Source organism: Schistocerca piceifrons, chromosome 3 (genome assembly GCF_021461385.2).
Source record: "Schistocerca piceifrons isolate TAMUIC-IGC-003096 chromosome 3, iqSchPice1.1, whole genome shotgun sequence".
Classification (NCBI taxonomy): Eukaryota; Metazoa; Arthropoda; class Insecta; order Orthoptera; family Acrididae; genus Schistocerca; species Schistocerca piceifrons.
The window spans coordinates 617,901,564-617,918,432 of NC_060140.1; the positions used below are offsets into that span (position 1 = coordinate 617,901,564).

Here is a 16,869-nt window from a genome sequence, read left to right on the forward strand (position 1 = left end):
CTATGAGTGGGAAGATTTGTCTGTCTCGTGTGATAGAAGAAGAAACAGGAGACGATACAGAAGAGATAGAGGATCCAGTATTAGAATCAGAATTTAAGAGATCTTTGGAGGACTTAAGGCAGAAGGGACAGATAACATTCCATCAGAATCATTAGGGGAAGTGGATACATGACGACTGTTCGCGATGGTATGTAGAATGTATGAGTATGGCGATATACTATCTGACTTTCGAAACAATGTCATCACAATTTCAAAGACTGCAAGAGCTGGTAAGTGCGATAATTATCGTACAATCAGCTTAACAGCTCATGCATCCAAGTTGCTGACAAGAATAATGTACAGAAGAATGGGAAAGAAAGTTGAAGATGTGTTAGATGTGATCAGTTTGGTTTTAGGATAGGTAAAGGCAACAGAGAGGCAGTTCTGACACCGATAATGGAGGCAGGACTAAAGAAAAATCGCCACGAAGGGTAGCCGCGTGGTCTAGGGCGCCTTGCCACCGTTCGCGCGGTTGCCCCAGTCGGAGGTGGGCGTGTGTGTGTTGTCCTTAACCTAAATTAGTTTAAGTTAGATTCAGTAGTGTGTAAGCCTAGGGATCAATGATTTCAGCAGTTTGGTCCCCTAGGAACTTACGACAAATTTACAAATTTTACCGCTAAAGAAAAATCAGAACACCTTTATAGGATTTGTCGACCTGCAAAAAGCATTCGACAATGTCAAATGGGGAAAGTTGTTCGAAATTCTGAGGAAAATATATATATTGGCCACGACATCTTGGTAGATGATTGTTGCAGTGTCTGTGTGTTTATGGGTTGCATTTTTTCATATGACTTGTCAAGCCAATGGCAGCATGGCATCTCTTGCCGCAATTGTCACAAGTGTATCTGACTGCTGAGGCAGGAGCAGTGGTAGCATTGCGAAGCTTTTTCTGCCTTAATCTGTCTGTCAAGCCTTCATCATGCTTCGACATTCCAGATGATATACATCATCACGCCACTCTGGTCTCATGCTAGCCCGTGCCTCCCATCTGTTTGTGTCAATTCCAGAGCTCTCCATATCTCGTTTACAGGAGTCCTTGAACCTCAGTACAGGACGTCCTACATGTCTTTTGGCTATAGAGATCTCTCCAAGCAACCCCTCACGTGGTAATCTGTCAGGATCCACCCGGTGGACGTGTCCCAGCCAGCGGAGTCGTCTCTGCTTCAAGATAGCTGAAATACTGTTGCAGTTCGTTTTAGATAGCACTGCTTCGTTGTTTACTCGATGATATAGATCTTGTACGAGAAACAGGAAGAAATAGTAAGATTGGAAGACAAAGACCGAAGTGCTCGGATTAAAAAGGGTGTAAGGCCCTATTGTTCAATTTACACAGCGAAGAAGTAATGACGAAAATAAAAGCAAGGTTAAAGTGTGGAATTAAGATTCAAGGTGAAATGATATTAGTGACAAGATTAGCTGATGATATTGCTATTCTCAGAGAAAGTGAAGAATTACAAAATCTGCTGAATGGAGTGAACAGTCCAATGAGTATAGAATATGGCTTGAGATTAAACAGAAGAAGACGCAACTAACGAGAAGCAAAAGGAATGAAAACTGTGAGAAATTTGACATCAAGATTGATGGTCACGAAGTAGATGAAGTTCAGGAACTCTGCTACTTAGGCCGCAAAATAACCCATGACTGGTGGAGTAAAGAGAAGTTCAAAAGCAAACTATCACTGCCAAGAGTGGCATTCCTGGCCAAGAGATGTCTACTGTTATCAGATATTTGTCTTAATTAGGGAAAGAAATTTCTGAGAATGTACGTTTGGAGCACAGAACTATACGGTAGTGAAACACGGACTGTGGGAAAACTGGAACAGAAGAGAATCTAAGCAATTCAGATGTGATGCTACGGATGAATGTTCAAAATTAGGTGGACTGATGAAGTAAGGAATGAGGAGATTCCGCGCAGAATCGGCGAGGAAAGGAATATATGGAAAACAAAACTGACAAGAAGAAGGGACGGGATTATGTTACTTTGTTAATACATCAGGGAATAACTTCCGAGGTACTAGAGGGAGCTGTAGAGGGTATAAACTGTAGAGGAAGACAGATATTGGGTTACATCCAGCGAATAATTGAGGACGTCAGTTGTAATTGCTACTCTGAGATGAAAAAGTTGGCACAGGAGACGAATTCGTGGCGGGCGTGTGGAACCAGTCAGAAGACGGATGAATCAATTAATGATAAGAGAGACAGTGTTTGGTACTGCAATATTATTTATTGGTTTTTAATCTCCGGCTATAATGTACAGATTACCATTACGTCTCAGAGATGATGAGATGATCTCGCTGGAGGCCCACCCCGTTTGCATACAGAGAACCTGAGGTAATGAAGCTAAACGAAACAAAATATGAAGTTCACTCCTCAAAAATACGTATCTGGAATGTTGGTCATAGTCGAATAGGCTGTCGTTAAAGAAGTACTCTATTAACAACTAGAAAACGTTGTGCTGTCTGAATGAAAGGGCCAACGAAATATTACAAAGGGTGAAACAGCTGTTAACTTTGTTTCACTGAAATCTAATATGCACTGTCATTAAATGATTACAGACCAACTTACCAGAGATCTGTACTAATCCGAATAGTTGCCTACAGAACAGGCCCTTACCAGAAATGCCCATCTAGAAACTACAATTTTAGTTTTCTGTGGGTTCCCTACATCACGTTAACCGAATGGCTGGATGGTTTCTTAAAAATGTCACGTTCACTTTTTTGTCCCTTTCTCGTTCAGTTGAGTCGTAACCACGTCCTTAACTAAGTGACGGAGCGATAGGAGGCGGTTTGTAAGAAGCTGGACTCGCATTCGGGAAAAGGCCAGTTCAAAACCCCGTCCAGCCATTCAGATTTAGCTTTCTCCTCGTTTCTCTGAATCACTCGAGGCAAATGTAGAGATTCCTCTGAAAGTGACGCGGTCGATTTCCCCCCCCCCCCCCCCTCCCCCGCCTACTCTGAGCGGCTTCTCCCTTTTAATACATAATCTTCCTACCCTCCGCATAGAGAAAGCCAGCATTGATGAAAAAAAGATCCAATCGCCTTCCTACATAAATTTATGAAGTCTGGTGATGCGACCAGGTTCTGTTTCATAGAATGATCATTCGGTTCATACGTCTCGTACTTTTAGCGAGTAGTATGTTTGCCGGTTAAAAGGAAGGACTGTGGAAGTGTCACATTTTGCCTACCTCTCTTTCGGATTGTAGTAACTACTACTTGATACAGCACATAGCCAGTAGGGTAAACAGTGCAAAGTTACACTACCACTGAAATGCACGAAAGAGAGAGACAGAGAGAAAGAGAGAGAGTTGTAATATTTTGATAGTACCACAAACTTTCCTCTTACTATTCTAACAGCCGCTACTGCCTCCACACTGTAGGTAAGTTGTGATATTGTCTCCATATAATTTGTCATATGTTGTCCCGGGTAACCGAACATTCACAGTGTACACGTAGGCAACACGTTCCCGCTTTGCAAGATTCACCAGTCACCTGAAAGGATCGCTCCCCTTCCCAATTATCAGCATCCCGCTTCATTTCTTGTGTCTATAATTTTATCTGGTCCTTTTCTACTACTGATCTTTACAGCTCTCGAAAAAAAAAGACCAAGTGCATCTCTTATAAATCAAAAATATAAATCAAAAATAAATTAGTCCTGCATTCAGACAGATGTCGTCTTTCTTCGTGCACTGGCATTAGTGTTTAGTCTTCAGTACTAGAACACAGCGCTGAGTTCGTTAACAACAAGAAACTGGTGCCGACATCTACCGTATGTCGATCACGTGTCGGCTGTTATGAAGCGAGCACAGCATTGAGCGTCGGACAAGTTCAGTGGCATCCGGCTGTTGGAACAGGTTCTCGCAGTGACGTAATGCGGAAGAGCTGATGACTTCTTGTAGCTGTACGCGGTTCCAAGTGTTCTGATGAGATTCCTCTGCAATTGTGGTTGCACGCTGATCTCTTTTCAGCACAGCGTCTTGATGTACATTTAAGCAGTGTGCGCAACGAAGTCGTAAGCTGGTGTGACAGTTACGTCTCTTCGCGAAGCAAGTAAACAGACATATGGATCCTTGAGTGAAAATGCACAAAATGTCTTCGACGAAAATGGAAAACGTTAATTTGTTCTGTTAATACTAGGATAGGCCTTTCCGTCCTTGCTTTCCCTCAATTGTAGGTGATCTACTACCACCTGCTTAATCGCTGGCGACAGAGTAAATACGTCACGACTATATAGTTATTTATTTATGCCATCGACGTGTCTCCCATTGCGACAGTTTGGGCCAGATATAATAGTCCTGAACCCATATAAGAGCGATGTTGGAAATTCCAGTACTGAAAAACTGAACATCAATGTTCCGCCAATACCGAGGTTATTACAGACGGAGCGTGAGCTTAGGAACGTAGAGATTTGGAATGGGAACGGTTGTGGGGTTGCTGGCGTACCAATATTTGAAGTAGTTTCAAGAAACAACAGAACAGAATGCATCATGAGATGAGCTGTTACTTTAAATACTTATTGTGCAGAAGTAAATACGCCGGAAGACGACGCAAACATGTACAGAGGGGAAGTTGATCATGTTAACGAAACTTCACAATCTTTAACAGGAGAGAGATGATACAAATAATAAGGAAAAAAAACACAGAGAAAAAAATAATTTCTTCATATTCCTAAGAAGCTGTCTGTTATGATGGAAGATGCGAACAATCATACCAAACTAAGGTGGAGTGCAATGCGATAATACTCTCATTGCATCAGCAAAATCATGGTACATTGACTGTCTAATAATTGAATCAACGCTGACACTAGATAATTTTTTATGCATACCACAGTGTTAGAGAATGTTGCCTCCACTGCGCGAATTTCATAATTAGCAGTCATTTCCTTAGAAGCTCTACGCAAACCAAATGAGAAGGTGATGTCACTTGCGTATTCGACCACTGTCTGATTTCATTATTTACTGTTCTCGCCACCTCATCGAAAGCCAGTGCCTTATTTGTTTTCCAAAAGACATCGTTCATAAAAAATGGTTCAAATGGTTCTGAGCACTATGGGACTTAACATCTGTGGTCATCAGTCCCCTAGAACTTAGAACTACTTAAACCTAACTAACCGAAGGACATCACACACATCCATGCCCGAGGCAGGATTCGAACCTGCGACCGTAGCAGTCGCGCGGTACATCGTTCATAGATAGGCAGCAAACACACGTTATCTGTTTTTCTGGTTTTCACAAGACCACCCCCAGGTAATTATCATGATATTCGTGTACAAAGTTCTCACAGGAGATAGCTTCCTTCATCCTAATCAAAAAGTGTGTACCTTTGGTCTTATAAACGTCGGTACACAATGGTATTACAGGCTGGAAGCACTCATGTCGTATCACGTTAACCGTGTCAGAAGATACAAATGGTTTGATTTGTCTATGTAAGCTGCATGTAATTTTCATTTCTTGATTCGATATGAACCACGAGACTGTTAAACAATGTATACCTAGTCACGCTAAATAACAACGTGTATGATAGAGAACTCATTCTTGCACCTTCAGCCAGAAGAAAGTGAATTTGTGGGAGTGATCAGCAGAAAGTGAAACAGAAAGACCAGAAAGGGGTACGAAGCGAGGTTGCAAACGTATTGTCACAAAATGTTCATGATTTAGTGGAACGAAACTATATTCATTTAACATATTCTTGTTACTAATAAAAGGTTTCTTGTGGTTGCATTAAAACAAGGGAGCTAAGTCTCCGAAAAATAACTCATCGCGTGTGTGGTCTGGTTAAAATTTTGTCATGAATTTCCTTCCTGTAACTCTTAAACGCCGTCTCGGTCGAGAATATTCGGAAATAGTTAAGAAGCTGGCTATATAGTTCCCTGAAGGTTATATTTACCTGCGTGTTCAAAGGAATGCTGTCAAAGAACCCAACAGAACTCGTAGCAAGCTTCCGATAAAGTCCAGAGTGTTGACCAAACAAGGCAGATAACGTACACTTCCACCATTGTGCACACAGCTGTGATCGCCGCGTGAAATGAAGAGGGCAATGGAGGGAGACGAACAATATTGGGACGTTGATAATGCAATTAAAGTAAGAATGCTGAGTAACGTACAGAGTTTGTCACCAGATTTGTAGGTAATACACATTCCACTGATAGCAAAGTAAGTATCCTACTTCTACAAACTGAGCTGATAGTGACACAGTTGTAGTTACGCAACAAATCAAAAATTTGCAATTGTTTTTCATTTCTGCAGATCACATGACACCTATGACGGAACTACACTTTCGCAAGACAATCGAGATAAGAAGCAGAACTAAATGGTCAAAACCAAAACTTGCGGGACCGGGAAATGAGCAATAGCTATCTAATTCGTTCTCTAGATTAGCAGACGCATTCTGGTATTCTGGACAGGCTATCAGTGATTTCGAGATTCTCTCCCTTACCTTACTGAGTGAATGAAGAGGAACAAGGGGTAGCAATATGATATGTATAGGAACAATTCATGGGCAAAATACGGACATATTGGTTTCTGAAAGCTCAGACTAAATGCTTTCGTCTCAAATCACAAGAACAAATGGATGTAGGTACGTATTCTGTTATTTCAGGGTAAATTATACTTCCCTTTTCAGTTTACTTTCTTTCTCCCTTCTTTATTGCACGTTGCCAGCCAGGAAACGTATAAAGCGACGGAGGTTGAACAGACTGTGTCATTCTTCGGATCATCTCCATTCAGTGTCCCACTTATTGATTAAGACAATTACGGTTACTCCAAGCACTAAGAAAATTTCGGATTTATAATTACACTGTTTGGAAAAGAACTTCTATAACAGGGCACTTCCCCATTCATCTGGCAATGAAACGATACACAGTTTTTGTAAAACTTCCTGGCAGTTTTTGTAACTAAGGAAATTGAGAGTCATTAGTCAGATGGATCCAGAAAGATGAAGAAATTTCCATCATCAGAAGTTCTCCGACAGTGAGAAACACTACTAACATACAAATCCAGATTACTACATTGTTAGTGTGTACCAAGGGATAAAATGGAATGAGGCCAATGACATTGCTGATAATGATTCTTACTCTTGATGACATTGTAAAGCTCGGATGGCGTCTTGGCGCTATTATAGGGGAGTAAACTGTCTGTATGAACAGTGTGCTATTCCTTACCACTCTTTTGTTCGGGAGTTCGTCAATAATAATGTACGACAACACATCACAGGTCAGGCACTCATTGTGCTATTGCTCAAGAGAGACTATTGTTCAGGAGAGAAGAAGGATACCCACCTCACAATGTCAAATATTAAGAACACCCATATAAGTCGGTCCAAAAGAAATATGTACTCGGATATGACGCTGTCCTATCTTAGTGGGAAGGTGTGAACTCCTTTCTGAGACGTAGCAAGGCGTTGGTATGCCCTTCTACAGTGGGAAATATGCTGTTTACTGTAAGCCAGAAAAATATCTCCAAACTTAAGACCTTACTTTTTTTTACTTGTTCTTTGTGTTGCAGGATTTGTACATGATGGACATTCAGTCATCCTCGATTTGGACATTTATGTACATGGCGCGCTTGTATACTTTGTGATTCAGGATCTTAACTGGAAATATCTTAAATGTCTAATCTCCGTTTCCATGTTGGGGAAATAAGGTAAACCACAGAACGAATCCAATTATTGCTAGTCTGGCCAGAGAACCACGCAGATTGGAGTGGTACCTAATTTGGTTCCATACGTCAGAAGCAAACGGCGTATGTGCTGTGCTGCATTATATAATAAAGATTGTCAAGCTGTACCCAAAAGTTAACGATCTAATTATTATGACGTACGAATAAATCGAGATAATTCGGTGATACCGAGAGATGGTGACCCAAAAACCCCACGCTCTACACGATTATCAATGTGGAATGTCGTGCTACATCTCGGAAAAATTGCGATTAAACAGGTACCGTTTTGGCATTTTCAGGTGTACTTGGACCAGAAGACCGCGTTAGAGATGGTGTGAATGATATGTAACCTTCTATTATGAATTTTGTACGATTTAATGTAATCTTGTCTTGGAGTGCTGCAGTACTGCGCGACGCTCAGTGATTAGAGAAATAAACCTTTCGGCTGATACATTTGTTCTACTTTCACAGTTATCCTTTAGAATTGCTAACCAAATTATGTTTCATTTTTGCAGATGACAGTGGAAAGGAAAGTACCCCTGGGTGATTCCATTATCACAATCAGCACCGTTTCTTCTACGTAAGCTACAATCCTTTTCGTTTCCACTGCAGTCTAATAAATTAAGCATAGCTATTCTAGGAAATGAAATATATGTATTCACTGAATGTAGTTACTTGCAATTCCACGCACTGAACCAAATTACTTAAGTAGCATTTCTATTTTTCAGAGCCAAACTCGCAGAAGACAAGAAGAAGGAAAAGAGCTTCGGCGACGAGTACGATCCTTTCGCCGAAAGAAATCTCGACAATGCCTACTCGTAAGTAGACAATCTTTCCATCTGTTTGTAAGATTGTAGGCCGTTAGCGGATATACAATACAAACTCACTATTTGAACAAAAGAAATGCCAAGTCTACATATTACCTATGGTAAATGGATAGAAACTTAACAGGAACTGGAAACGCAGTTACGAAAACAAAACTCATTTCACCAAACCGCTTTCAGGTTTGCTGCTCATGTTCACTCCCTTACACTGTTAGTTTTATAAGGTGCTATCAAAGAGTTCCTGTTTCACGGTGGTTCTGCAGCGTACATGCAACGCAGCGTGACTCCGCTGCGTGTATACAAGCACCGACGTGTAGGCAACGGATTAATATGGCATTCATGTCTTTCCGATGTGCATGTTATAAATGCGGGAATGTGAACTATGGCGAAGTTACTACCAACGAGCTGATATTCTTTTCTTGGCTCCCGAAAGATAGACACTGGTAGACATCCATCGGAGAATGAAGAATGCGTGTGGGGCAGCAAATCCGTCAGAATCCGCCCTTGCGGAATGGTGTGCCAAGGGGTGCTGCTGCTTCTTGATGGCGTACGCTCCCGTATCGCAAATGTCGTTATACAGAAGTTATGCCAACTCAACTGGGAGACATTCTTGGCAAGCACTCTGTAGTCCTGATCTCTCCCCATGCGACTATCACGCCATCTGTCCCTTGAAGGGCTGTCGGACGAGGATGTGCATCAGGCGGTTACAGACCTCTCAAAGCAGCAGCACACGGTTTTTTACCAAACGGGTATTGGTGCGTCGGTGGCATTATTGCCTCAATGCTTACGGCGATTTTGCCTGATTCGCCTACCGATTCTAGACTACACGGCCTTCGAACGGTAACATTTTGATGACACCCTTTATAGTAGACATTTCAGACCGTTGTTGTACGTTTAACAGTTTTCACAAATGTAAAAGGAAAAAAGGGAAAGAAAAACTTTGTAAGTGCCTGATGATCGGTTGCAAAGGTTTGGCGACGTGAAATCGCTAATAATAATTTTGTATTGCTCAAGATTCTGGTGCTGATCTTTCAGTTGGACTCCGGCGACTCGCCTTCTCCTGAGGCAAACGGCAGCCGATGTTCGCGGGCGGCCACCCTTCCTAGTCCATTAATGACTGGTTTCTGTCACCATAAAATGACCAAACATAGACCTTAAATACCCGTTAATGTCCTCAACAAATTTTAAGATTGATTCAAAGCTCTTGGGGCCGCCATTCGAGTGGAAGTATTTAACGGTCGCGACGTTTCAGTGATAACCATACTCGTCGTATCATGGCGAAGTCGCCAGAAGATGATAGTACGACACTTGCTGAGTCGTCGCTTCTTTCCAACACTGCCACACGGCAGGAGACACGAGAACTTTTCGTCATCTGTACACGCCGGGAACACATACTAACAAAACTTTTAGTTGCTGATACCGAGCAAGGTGGTACACTGGTCAGCACAAGCGATTCGATTCTGGTGTACGATGGTCGGCGTCCGACCATCCTGGTCTAGAGTTTCTGCCATTACCGTAAATCTCTCCGGGAAAATGCTGGGCTGGTCATTTTCCTTCCCCATCCTTGAAACAATTAAAGTTTATGCTCCGTCTATAAAGACCTTAATGTGGACGTGACGTTAAACTCTCGTTCTCCTCCTTTTTTATGTTACGCTATCGCATTACTTCTCCACCGCATGACATCCTTGCTTTCCTTAAAATTTATCATCCCCTAACCTTTCAATGTGCACCTAAAGTACTTGATCACATACCTCCCAACTAAATTGCTGAAATAGTACTGTAGATACAAAAGGATGTTATATACGGAGACTTGGTGAATAAACTCCCAGGGTTCTTTTGCAGGGTTTTATTTTGTTCCCCCAGACGTCTGAATGGTAATTCCGATTATATTTAACTACCTCAGCAATGTTTGCCGCAAAAGCTTCTCTCACAGCACGGAATAAGCGCGCTGCAGACGCCAAATAGTAAAGATAGATCAAAGCTGTGAATTTTTACCAGAGCCGTCATAAAACCGGTACTGAGGGATTCTCCGAAGCAGCTCTCGCGCGGGGCACATGACGAAACGTGAGGTGGCCAGCTGACGTCATCGTCTTTGTCTTCCTGTGTTGCAGCGACGTGGGCGCGCTGGCGCACCTGCTCAAGAGCAGCCTGGGCAGCGGCATCCTGGCCATGCCGAACGCCTTCCGGAATGCGGGGCTCGCCTTCGGGATGGTCGCGACCCTCTTCGTCGGGCTCATCTGCACGCACACCGTCCAGATACTGGTAAGACTTTCAGACACGACGTCACAGGGGGCGTCCATGCGTCGTCTGGTAGGTACTGGATGTCGGTGGCACCAAATGTGCAGTTATTGCGCTATTCTAAGGGTTCTATCCTCTAAAAAACTTGTTTTGGCAAATTTTTAAGCAACGTTACTTCTCGTTAATGCTGGAATGCCTCCCTAAACAAGACCACTGCAGCTGGTTCCTGAGCCGTGCGTTCGCTGCACTGAGCTCATTGTCGAGTACACGCGGCGTTTTGCATATTGGCCATTTGTTCATCAGGAGCAGGGTCCACCCATCCAGCGATTTTCCTGAATTATTCAGGCGAAGGCTGGACAGCTCCTTCAATAAGGCCACTGCCCATACATACCTCAGCCTTGTTCACTATGGGCCGCTCTGTTTTAAAGTTCCTTTCGAAGGGATGTTCAGTTATTATTCATCTCTACATTCAAGTGCTGTTTGTCAACCTAAATTTGTGAATTAAGGGAATAACTGCAAACTTTGAGCTCTACTTGTTTAATCTGTTTGTTGGAATAATAGCGAGGCAAATGGCCATAGTACCGTAAAATTATACTTTTTGTGCATGATCATCTGTTTCAAGCCGAAGAAGCGTAGTTTAAATCTCCTTCAAACGAAAATCAGTACCCAAATTTGTACGACCATTACGTAATTGGCACCAGTCGCTTTGCTGCTCTTCTCTGCTCTCAGGCTTAGTATGCTCCTCCATTTCAGTGTCTGGCGAACAGCTCGAATCCATCAAATTTTTGCACCCTCACTACATACGCTCGTCTTTTCGCCATGCTGTCTTTGATTTTCTACGCATGACTTTTCTGCAACTATATCAAACTATCTTACCATTCCTGTGTGGTTGCCTTGAATTCTTGACAAGATTTTTCTCAGCCATTTTAGTTGGCAGTCCATGCATTTTACTTTTATTCCTGTTTCTTCTCTGCCGCACAATGCGAAGTGGCGCGATTGTTAAGAGGAAGTATTTGAGAAGAGTGGAATTGAGATCTACGTCTGCAATTTTGGTTGGTTTTCATGGTTTTTCTGAGCAAGGCTAATCCTGGAATTATGCTAGGCCACAGCCGAGTTCCTTCTGGACCGAAGTCCACCTGACCTCCACACTCTGGGATGTTAAACTCGAACTTTTGTTTTTCTTATTTTCTACTTTATTGTTACGGATTTTGTTGAGATGTTTACGAAAGCTCAGTCGCGAATAGATTTCTTTTGGAGTCTCAGTCGTATATTAGCTTTTAACACATCGATTACATAAAACAGTGCTGCCTGTCATCAAGTCATATTGTGAGTTTGGCTTAAATATTACAGTGCGTTCTCAAGGACTTACAACAAAACAAACAACTCATCCAGTGAGGAGACATCTGCAACATGTTATGATTCTGAATTAAGGTGTGACTAGCCATTTTTCCAGTAAATGATTGTTGCCTTTCAAGTTCCGTTAAATACAAGAGGACCATCAAAGGTCGAGCACCTGCTTGAAGTTGTTGATCTGGCGTTGCATAGTTTTATTATCATTTATGAAGTCATAACGCTCTTATTTAGTTTTACAAACGTACACGATCGTAATAGTTGTTTTAACGGAATTAAGAGGGCATTCTTTCCATTAGACCTGTGTTAATCATCATCATCATCATCATCATCATCATCACCATCAGCCAATTCAATCAATAGAGGGTGTGGCCTCTTCGAGTCGTGGATTCAAGTAGGCGTTCAGAAGTCTTCTCCATGTGGGACGGTCTTGGGCAGTTCTCTGCCAGGTGTTGCTAGCGATCTTCTTGATGTCTTTGTCCCATCTGTCTGGTGGTCTTCCTCTAGGTCTCCGGTGCTCTCTTGGACTCCATTCCAGTACTAGCTTCGTCCATCTGTTGTCTTTTCTTCTTGCGACGTGGCCAGCCCACTGCCATTTCAAGGAACCTACTCTCTCTAACATGTCATTAACCTTCGTCACAGACCGGATGTCATCTGCCCTTTTCCTGTCCTTTCTTGTATAGCCCAGCATTGATCTCTGCATGGCTCTCTGTGCTGTCCTAAGTTTCCCTTTTGTAAATGAGTTCAGTGTCCATGTCTCGCAACCATACGTCATCACAGGAAGAATGCATTGATCAAATACTGCTTTCTTCAGATTTACTGGCATTATTGATCTGAATACTTTTGAATTCTTCCCAAATGCTTGCCAGCCAACCTTGATGCGTCGATAGATTTCTGACCTTATGTCTCCCTTCATATTTATAATCTGGCCAAGGTAGACATATTCACTGACCTCTTCTAGTAGACTGTCCTTGACTTTCACATCTCCAGCTGCGACCCATTTGTTGGATATTACTTTTGTTTTGGAAAGGTTCATGTTCCAGCCAACCAGCTGACATTCCAATGCAAGATCTGTAACTAAGTTTTGGAGCTCTGCGAAGTCTTTGGCCAGTAAGGCAATATCATCAGCTAATCTCAAGTTGGTAAGCCTTCTTCCATTAACTCTAATATTCTGTGTTAATATTGTCAGCCAAATGCAGAACACGCCCTTACACTGAGCGCAACAGAGGATTCGTGTTAAGTCATGCAGCGAGATACCATCTGTACAACCTTGTGCTCATAGCCGGGTGATATTTCCTTGAAATTCGAGCTAGCTGCAGAAATTTGGACCACAACGAATAAAAGGCTGCACACGTAATTTTCTTCAAAACTCTACTTAACTAGAGCATAAAAGAACACTTAACAGTCTGCATTTATCACCCAAAACATTGAACTGTATGCATTCCCAAGTAAATAGTCCTTTAATAAATATTTCACACAATACATCCAGATCATTTTAGTACACAACGAAATCAAAAGAGACAAGCCCAAGAAACGTTAAAAGGGGTGAAAATGACTATTCAAACTCTATGAGAAATAATGCTACTAGTGAAACATTGGAAGAAACCTTCGTAAATATAAATCTTTTTTTTTTTTAAATTCGACATTAATTAACACTTATTGTTCTAGTATCATTACTCTGAAAATGCGGAAGTTTGCTGTTGAACGTCCTATAATTGACATGTTGGAGAACGATGATAAGAATAGGAAAAAAAATCTGTCTTGTCATAAATAACCGACGAATCAGTAAACTTAGGTCTCAGGCAAATATAGAATTGGTAGATATTTCATAGATTTTTTACCCAGACGACATAAACAGCTGCATTTCTTCAGACCCAGGACCTACATACAGTTAAGCTACAGGGTGAATATAAACACTAAAGGCAAGATTTCAAAGATTATCAGGTGATGTATTTTTAGTGCTTTGGTATGAGGCGCCTATATAGCCACTAGCGTTAAGTAACCTGGGGATTTGTGAGCCATGTTACGTCTCTTGGAGTGTGATAAACATATTTCGGTATACCAAGTGGAATCAACCAAACCTCTTTAAGTTTTAACGATACAATGTGCATAAGTGTGTGTGTGTGTGTGTGTGTGTGTGTGTGGTTGGGGTAGGGGGTTGCGGGGGGGAGGGGGCGTGTTTTGCGGTGAGCAGGATTGGCGGGGGAGGGGGTTGGGTGGTGGGGATAGAAGGGGGCGCCGTTAGGGACGCTCGACAACTAATAGCGCCATTACGAATATTAGTAGAGACGAATGCGGTAACAGAAATCAAAAGCGATCTGAGATAAAATCGCACTCTCTCTCAATCTCACCTATGATCCTCCGAACACTCACACTAGTTCACATTAAAAATGGTCAGATGTTCTAAAACTGTTAATTAAAATCAAATAAGACCAGAGGAAAGTAAAATGGATTCACGAGATTATATGGCTGGCTGTTCAATTACAAGGAAAAGATTGAGCCAGCCATCCTGATAACACATTAAAAGTGTAGCCCTAAATTTTAGGAAACAAGTCGGGCATTGCACAAAAATTCGAAATACATACAACATTTATGTCATTGTCCTTTAAATAGAGGACAAAGTGGTGGACAAATGAGCTGATGCCCTCTTGCCTGAATACAAAATACAGTCTACTACAATGCGGCGTACCGTGATCTGCAAGTTACAAGGAAGACGGAGCAAGAAGGCATGCTATGCGAAGGCAAGTGAGTAGGACTTCATGCCCCCTGCGTGGCTAGAAGGAGAAACGCCACGGCCACGTTGTGGACTTCACTACACGTAGCTTATTGTCTGACACTTCCGCCACTCCTCTTCCAATATGCACATTAATCTGAACCTCAATAGCAATAGCTTGCAGGGGGATGGCACACTCTAGTATCCGAGGATCACGGCATGCCTCCTAGGCTGCTACATCCGGCATTTAGTTCCCCTTAATGCCCAGGTGCTCAGGCTTCCAGCGAAAGAACAACTCCTTCCCCTACCTTTGTAGATGGAGGAGGGCTTCCTGGATATTATGGATTTATCTGCTGGGCACAAGCGTTGGAGAGAAGATGGGCACTTAGCGAATCGGAAAAGACGAGGTATTCAGCACTCGCAAAACTTCCGTTCCGGTGCCCGCACGATTGCGTATAATTCCGTGGCGAAAATAATTAAGTCTTGAGGTACTCGGATCTTGACGACACGATACGGGAAAACGACAGAGCAATCCATATTTACATCGAACTGTAAACACAGCAACATAGTAGTGGTGCTCAGTTAAAACGCCAGCAAACAGATGCAGAAATGCAGCGTGTCCCGTACTGCACTAAATCTAAAGTCTCTCTGTGCCTCTGCAGTATCCAGAGCCACCCTCTGTTAAAACCCTAGATTTGGTCTTGTACTCGCCCCACGCAAAGTGAGAGGAGATTAGACGAATACTGCAACAGTTCTTAGGAGTAAAGGTGTAAACTCATGACCAGTTGAATCAGAGATGACAGCTGTGATGAAGAAAGAGGGATCCTTTCGATACGACATGAGGAATAGTTCGGTAAGCCGCGTGGCAGGCAATGTACTCGCTGTCAGTGTGACAGCTGACCAAAAAATGGATGATATGCATGGTATATTTCCATCTGATCGATGTCACATTGGTCATTCCGGATGCATGGAATAGTTCATCTCCAAAACAGTGCAGGCACTGGTTACCTCACTACCACACTGTCAAGTGTGTAGAGCGATTACATCGGTTCGTGGAACACCGCCGGAACAAGAGTGAAATCCTGAGTACAGCAACGCTATGACGCCAGAGATGGCAGTCAATATTCGAGGATAGTAAGAACCAATAAGAAAGCTACAGTGCGGCAGAACAGTCATTAGGCCATTGCTGCACATCTGCATTAGATGATCTGTCATACAAACACGTCTTAGCTACTTTTATAAGTGTACAAGATCCACTGCCCCACACCTGAACCTATGCTCACTACACTTCAGTCGGCACAGATTTTAGCATGGGCGCAACAACACCAGTACGTGCCCGAAACATGAAAAAAAGAACCGTCGATAGAGATGCGTCGCAATACTGGTTGGTGCACACCAATGGCAGGGTACGAACACCTGAAAACCGTCGTAATGCGATATGTTCCGCCGAATAAAGTGGCATATTTCCGGGTGATTGCAAAACTACTTTCATTTGGAGGATGTTTACATCGGACAGAAATGGGACTTCTAGTACATGCACTAATGCCCAACATAGGTGAATGACATGTGAATCTACCGCTTGTTCGCTGTGGTCCTGCTTGCCAACGGAACATCTTTCAGACAACTGATAGAGGTATTCTAGTGTGTGGAGTATTTATATGGGATGAAGCCCACAAGCACCTTATACCGTCGGTAAGATAACACACTTCGTTTTTAGAATGAAATTTTCACTCTACAGCGGAGTGTGCGCTGATATGAAACTTCGTGGCAGATTAAAACTGTGTGTCGGACCGAGACTCGAACTCGGGACCTTTGCCTTTCGCGGGCAAATGCTCTACCGACTGAGCTACCCAAGCACGACTCACGCCCCGCCCTCACAGCTTTAATTCCGCCAGTACCTCGTCTCCTACCTTCCAAACTTCACAGAAGCTCTCCTGCGAGAGCGGTAGAGCACTTGCCCGCGAAAGGCAGAAGTCCCGAGTTCGAGTCTCGGTCCGGCACACAGTTTTAATCTGCCAGGAAGTTTCACACTTCGTTTTGTTTCTCAGTTTTGTC

The 16,869-nt window shown here is 42.8% G+C and overlaps 1 protein-coding gene and 1 non-coding gene across 3 annotated transcripts in view; one reads left to right on the plus strand and one right to left on the minus strand.

Moving 5' to 3' along the window:
• LOC124789736 (proton-coupled amino acid transporter-like protein pathetic) overlaps positions 1-16,869 on the plus strand; it is a 73,572-nt gene that overhangs the window by 35,792 nt on the left and 20,911 nt on the right. For both annotated transcript variants that reach the window (XM_047257188.1, XM_047257187.1), the window contains exons 2-4: positions 8,205-8,269; positions 8,418-8,507; positions 10,625-10,775. In XM_047257188.1, the coding sequence (XP_047113144.1) occupies positions 8,205-8,269; positions 8,418-8,507; positions 10,625-10,775 (306 nt within the window). The remainder of the gene's footprint in view (positions 1-8,204; positions 8,270-8,417; positions 8,508-10,624; positions 10,776-16,869) is intronic.
• On the minus strand, positions 16,596-16,670 carry Trnas-cga. Its single transcript has one exon. It is a non-coding gene; the product is annotated as a tRNA-Ser (tRNA).